Below are 7,105 nucleotides of genomic sequence, written 5' to 3'. Positions count from 1 at the left end.
GGATAATGAATACATAAATCTAGTCAAACTATATATCCTAATAACATAAGACCAAGACACACATAAAAAATATCTAGAAAGATACAGAATATCCTAGAACAAATATATATTTTTAGGGAAGGGTAATTTAGAAATATTATAATTATGTGATGAGGATATTTTAGGGAGAAAAAACTGATTCCATTACCTTGATTTTGATACCCATCTCCCCCCTTGGGTATCAAATAAGGGGTTTCGTCAGGAATTGATTCCTGATAAGCAAGTGGGACCCATATCCATTCTAATACCTTGACATGTTAGTAAACGCCGGAATTCACTTATTCCGGAATCAATTACACCACTCCTAATTCCATTCCAGGTTAGTAAACGCCGGAATTCACTTATTCCGGAATCAATTACACCACTCCTAATTCTATTCCAGGTTAGTAAACATGCCCCTGAATCAATTTGGCCACGCTTCTTGTCTCTAGCCAATTTATATCTGGCAGCAACAACCCTGAATCAATGTGCGTCATTCTGAGTTTCTGTCGTTCAAACCAGTTACAAGAGGCAGTAGAAGTCCAATGAAACAGTTTATATTTGAACTCATTGATAAGCAATCAATATATAGCAACCTTCACTGATCAGCCATCAATCAATGATCAGCTAAGCAATCAATTATTGCAACCATCATTGATTGATCGAAACCATAAATATCCCATCACTCATTGAGTCATTGTTCTAGATATTTATCATATAGATAGCAATAGTAACACACATACATAATTTACACAACGTACGTACGTACGTATATAAGAACCCAGCTAGCTAGATAACTGTTTCCGATCGGAATCGGATTGATCTTGATCGGAAACAAGTCCTAGTTGCTTGAGATGGTGGTGAATGTCTTCAGGATGATCGTCGAGCTTTGGCCTCTCCGGCTGCATCCAACGCCCGTCCTTGCACCTCACCATGCCCTTGTTCTCGTCTTGTCTCCAGAAAGGCGGCACCAAGTAGTGATCTTTCAAGAAATCGGAGGCCTTGTTCACTAGTGCAGGGTCTCTTCCGCTTGCCAGCACAAATCTATGGCCTTTTCCATGGTACCTGTGTATGTATATGGAATCAAAGCATCAGTATTCATGGCTTTGTGACTATTTATCCCGTGCCCTAGCTAGATGCTTAAAGGTAGATGAAGACAGTAGTTACACAGAGTCGAAATCAAACAGCTTTATTCGTTTTTCAGTGCTCTGGCCTCTGGGAACAGCTTTATGTATCACAATGGTGGAATCATATCGACTAGCTACCAACTCCTTCTACTTTAGATCGATAATTACTAGTTTTTGTCGAAAGCAATATGAAATTTTCGTGAATCCATGTCAAGGAAAAACCCTAGTTTCTAAACACGATGTAAACTCCATGGATGTTGCTTTCGGAAACTTACTAAGCTTGAATGAGTTGAATCGTATCGTTTTGTCCAGACTTGAACATGTTCGTCAAAAACTATTTACTACTTGAGGTACAAATCATTATTGTATGAGTGAATGAGCTGGAAATCCTAATCTTATATGCAGGAGCGGAGCCAGGATTATATATTAAAGGGGGCCGAGTTATAAAATGAAAATACATAGTATTCGAAAATTAAATAACTGTATATGAATATATACAATATCAAAAGATAATTAACTTTTGTATATTGGACAGTTCAAAAAAAAAGTTCAAAACTGAAAACAAATATGAAATTTAGAATTTCATTAAATACATAGAGAAATAACTGAAATAAGTTAATCAATTATAAAGTATTTGTACATAATAGAATGATAAAAAAGAAATTATTCATTATGGTGAGTTGATTAAATATGATATGGCAAGAGTTGATTAAGGTAGGAGAAATAAATTGGATAAATTAAACTTAGTAACAAAAATGGTGTTTATAGTTTAATAGGAAAGGAATGGGGGCCAAACCTCTAAATTAGAAAGTTTTTACATCTAATTATGTTAAATTCCTTGATTAGTAAAGCCTAATACACAAGTTCAAAAAAATTAAAGGGCATGGCACCCCTTGGTCTCAATATAGTTCCGCCAGTGCTTATATGATAGTCCTCTTCCATCATTTTCCTTATTATTGTACTTAGAAATTTGACACTACCAACTTTGTACAGTGATGTGCTACATACTTTAAGCTAATTAACTATAATAAACCCTAAAGATATATAACCCACATGACGTTTTCAATTATTTTAACCAAGTTGTAATCGGAACACGTAGACATATCTTAGTTTTCCAATACACATACATACTCTACAAAAAGATAGAAGTTTATCGTTATTTATCGTCATTAATCTTTTTTTTTTTTTTGGTTAGTAAAAACGGTGACCGGGTGAGCTACCATTCCAGGACCCCGGGAATCATTAATCTTATATTTCGGATCACATTATACTGATTTAGTTTCAATTTTGTTTATGAAGAAATTTAAAAAAAGACTAACCCGTCAAGCAAATGCAAGTGAGCTTCCAAGTTATGAGAACATCCCGGATCATTAGTCTGCTTCAAAAACGGCGAGTTCTTATGATCCAACTCGAGCTCAACTCCGACGTGAGAGTAACTCCACGGCAAATTCTCCGTCAACTTAAGCATCATCGCCGGCACGTGCTCATTAATCAGCAACCCTGGACTCTTAGGCACCACGTCATGCACGTTCACCACCCTCAACACCTTCACACCCAACGCCTCTAGCCTCTCCTTGAAATGAACATTCCCGACCCGAGGACCCGAAAACGAAAAAACCGACACGGGCACGACCCGACCGTCCGCCTTAACATTCAGACCCGTCTCGGCTATATCATACGCGCTCAAAATCGCCAACGCGCTGCCGAGGCTGTGCCCGGTGATGGTAATGCTCAGCTCCTCGTTACGGTACTTCTCCATCAGCCGTTTGATCTCCGTCAGAATCTGCTCCCTCGCCGAGTAAGTACAGAACCTACAGGTTTGGTCCTTGTCTGTGTAAAGATCCAGGAACCCGGATTCGGCTTTGACATGCGGGTCGGGGCAGGGGATCTTATTATTGGAGAGCGGTTTTAGAAAGTCCATCAAGTCCACGATCCACTCCAACCGGGTCACTGTTCCCCGCCACGCGATGCTGATGTCTCTCCTCCCCAGACGCGCCGTCGTCTCGTCGTCGGAGACCGCGACGTACCCGATCCAGTTGGCGTTTTTGGACCAGACCTTGGGCCACCGCGACTTCTTGAAGAAGTTTGGGAGGTTGATGTTGGAGGTGGCGAAGAGGTAGCGGGAGACGTGGTAGCCGTGGTGGGACATTCCGAGGGAGTCGAAGAAGTTTGCGCGCGTGAATCGGCAGCTGCCGCAGTACTTGGAGAAAGGGTCGAAGTCGAAGGCGTCGTAGCAGGCCTGGGCCATCTCGCCATAGCGGATGAGCTCCGAGCGGAGGAGCGGGTCCATCGGGTCGAGGAGACCGACCCAGTCGTCCTCGCCGTGGAGCTCCCGCCACGCGTCGGGCAGACGACGCTGCTGCTCTGTGGCGTTGTTGTGGTTCGCTTTGTCATCAATTTCGTCATCGAGATAGATTTCATCTATGTCATTAGTGTCGTCCACTTTGTCGACTCTGGCTCGTTCTTTTTCGAGCTCGGTGATTATGGAGGTTAGGGAGTCGCTGGTTTTCGAGACCACCTTGCATAGAGTGGTGGTGGTGGTAGTGGTGGGGAGGGTGAGGTTTGATCGAAAGGGGTGAGACTTTAGGGTTGAGGAAGCGTGGTGGTGGAGCTTTTTGAAAGGGAGGACTGTGTGGGATAAGGAAATGGCCATTGGAGATGAAGGTAGTGATCGAGGGAAGATCACCGTTGATGGAGAATGAGGAAGATTAAAGGTGGACTTATATAATGTTACGTGGGTTTCTGATGTCCCTGTGTAGATTGAGAAAGTAGCTAGGTTGTTTGTTTGTTGATGCTAGTTGGTAATATAAGCTATTGTTTTGGATATATAGTGTGGGTTATATATATTTGTTTTACGAAGAGAGATGATTATATTACATGTGAATCACGCGGGTGGGCTTTTATTGGTCATGGGAGCTCAGTCTTGACTGGTATTTCCAGTTTCCGAGAAAGATTGGTAATCACTAATGGGTGGGTAGTGAGGAAAAAGCATATGGAGTTCTATATAAATTTGTTCAAACTGAATTACCATAGTCGAGTAGTGTTTGCTTCAAAATCAGAAGTTACCAAGTAAGGGATCTGTGAAATTTTAATGCATGCATGTCAAGGGAATTAGGCACGATCTCCTTCATTCTTGACTGTGTGACATGTATTCGATGTTAGTTGACGCATAATTGCGTTGGAATTGTGTATACGTAGCATTTTTAGTTTTTTTACTGGTTTATTTCCGATAATCCCTTATGTTTTTGAAGAGTTAATGTACTTTTGTGCACCCTAAGTGCGTCTCCGTTGTAGTACCAAAAGAAGGTCTCTGCTATCTACAATATGAACACAAGTAAGTAGCATATATTGCATACATGTTATGTTGTTAAACTGTTATTAAATAGCTAATTATATAAGTCAATGGTGTATGTTTGGGTTTTGATCGGTTCCAACAACATTGCTGCTTTGTCACATAAATGATACAATGCAGAGTATGAAATGAACCAAAAACAAAAAACAAAGACTTAGGAAATGACTCTTTCTTCTTTAATCTTCTTCTTTAATTCGAGTAAATAAGAGAATAATTTTCTGCGTCGGTTGTATCTTGTAACTGGTAATTACAAACTGGTCCTTGGTGTTGGGTGGCTGTACTGGCTGTACAGGGCATGCATTCTTGTCATTTTCTTAGATTACATACATATTTTAGTGTGATTAATTAAGCTACTAAATCTTGGACATACCAACGAAATCAGTTTATGTCTCTAATTGTTTATAAGATTCGTAAAGATATATTCTGTTCTTTTATGCCAGCAAAATCCACGCATTGCCAGTATCTAATTCTGCAAAACTCTTTATCATCACATATGAAGAGATCTCGATTATTAAGTTTAAGTTTACTTTTATTTGTTTCCTGGTGAAATGTAATTTTTAGTTTTCACCAAAACTAGTTTACTAGCAAATTTGTTTTTGGCATGCATATGTATTTCTGGTGTGAATTTTCCAATTGTCGAAAATGACGTATGATGCATGATGTAGATATATGGAATGAGTACTTCTGGTTGTCCTCGTACTCTGGGAGCATCGTTTTCTCTTCAATGTGCAGAAAAAATGTGCATGAGTATATAACTTATCACATTTCGCCGACTTAGCTCCATGCCTCTATGATGGTGAACTATACCAAACTATAATCGACGTGAATTGATTAAACAAAATTTACTTATGTAACAGACGTTAGTGCATGTGTTTGAATAAAGAATTTTCAATTTTCAAAAACATTTTTAAAATCGGAGATTCGTCGATCGGCGCCAAAAGGTGTTGTTTTTTCATTCTATGTCAACACCATCCGGCAATCAATTTGGCTATTGTCAATGGGCATGAAAGATGATCGACTCTTGCTCTAGATTCATTTTTGCAATCAATCATCAAACAAATGTATGGTACGTTGTGCATGTAGTTATATGGTTTGGATTGCTTGAACTTTGTTCTATTCACTCGAGATTCTTAATTCATAACCCACATACTTATTAAGAATTGAGATGTCATTTTCGACTCATTTGGACTCATTCAAAAACAAGATGTCATTTTCGACGATCTAAATCATTTTTCTTTGATATCTATCATAATTTTATTTTTTGGATTTCACGAAAACATCATATGGATCTTCAATAATAGGAAACCATTATATCTAAATGTACGTAAGACCGGCCAATCAGATTTAAAGACTTTAGAATAAACCTCCCATTTAATTAGCGATTTGACTCGACTGGCCTTTTGGAGTTGTGGTAGAACGAGTACAGTGTTCCTTCTTTTGTTGGGAAACAAATTACAAATTCGTAATCACGCAACTGCATTCTGGCCACAGAAGAATAAAGTAAGCGCAATTGGAATTGGTTTCAGCAACACACTACGATTAATGGAATTTGATTGCAGCGACTGATGTGTGGACTTGTGGGTGGAGAATGAAGATCGATGAAGGTGCATATATGGTCCTATAATTCGTGGGGTGGACCATTAAAGACCATGTATAGCTGGGTTGATGCATTATGATTGAACCTAATTATACACGTACGAATCGAAACATGCACCAACCCATGCCATAGCATCATATAATTCATATCCCCAACTAGGTTTAACACCAATCGATCTCCTTTCCTGTTTGATTTCTTTCGTTGGAAGATACAAATGTAAATTAAATTTGAAGCTTTCTTCTTAATCATGGCTGCCCTAGTTTTGGATTCGACGTGTATGGCCAGTTTCAACAACGACGGTGAAAGTTGATGCATTTTGGGGATTTATGTCCCTAAAAACACATAACATGTTATATACATGCACGTTTCTAAGTTTGGTTAGCCGTTGTATTTGACATTTCGTTCTATAATCAAACAAAGATAATAATTATCGAGACGTAAAATTATACGAATAATAATTATCGAGATGCAAAAGAATGAGGAGGTGAACATAGAATATGCAGGTTGTGCACTGAATGGGAAACAAAATTGAGTTCTCCCGGTATGGGATTCACGGATACGTTTCTATGCCATAGAATCGGTAGGTAATCGGGCATGTGTTCCAAACAAAATCGAGTATGTGTCAAGTTAGAACCAAAAAAATAAATACAAACCAAACCAGCTTAATGCATTAGATGAATCTAGCGACCAAGTTGTAGAAGTGTCTCGTAACAAGTTGGACTTTACACCGTGACACCATGATCATTAATATTAGGCTATCTACATACAATAGTGTTCATCAGTAACCGACCAAATTAATTATGTTCTATCACGCTTACAAAATAATTGATAATGATAATTCTCTCAACATTTAGATTTGAATCCAATGTAGTTGAGCATTGTTTTCTTAATCAATTGATGTGAAGGTGAACATTTCTGATCTACATAATCGGTTTAGGTAATAGATTGATGGGGTGACGTTTTTAGACAACTATGTCGACACCAACTAATCGCTTCACTTGAGAGTTGATC

General features: G+C 38.9%; 1 protein-coding gene across 1 annotated transcript; it reads right to left on the bottom strand.

Annotated features, from left to right (window-relative positions):
• Positions 1–701: 701 nt before the first annotated feature.
• On the bottom strand, positions 702–3,817 carry LOC101297789 (phospholipase A1-Igamma1, chloroplastic-like). Its single transcript, XM_004289850.1, has 2 exons — positions 2,465–3,817; positions 702–1,083 (listed from the first exon to the last, which is right to left on the bottom strand). The coding sequence occupies exons 1-2, from the start codon at positions 3,796–3,798 to the stop codon at positions 804–806; spliced, it is 1,614 nt and encodes a 537-aa protein (XP_004289898.1). The 5' UTR covers positions 3,799–3,817; the 3' UTR covers positions 702–803.
• Positions 3,818–7,105: the final 3,288 nt, after the last annotated feature.

Source organism: Fragaria vesca, linkage group LG2, assembly GCF_000184155.1.
Source record: "Fragaria vesca subsp. vesca linkage group LG2, FraVesHawaii_1.0, whole genome shotgun sequence".
Classification (NCBI taxonomy): Eukaryota; Viridiplantae; Streptophyta; class Magnoliopsida; order Rosales; family Rosaceae; genus Fragaria; species Fragaria vesca.
This window is presented reverse-complemented; position numbering and strand designations above follow the sequence as displayed.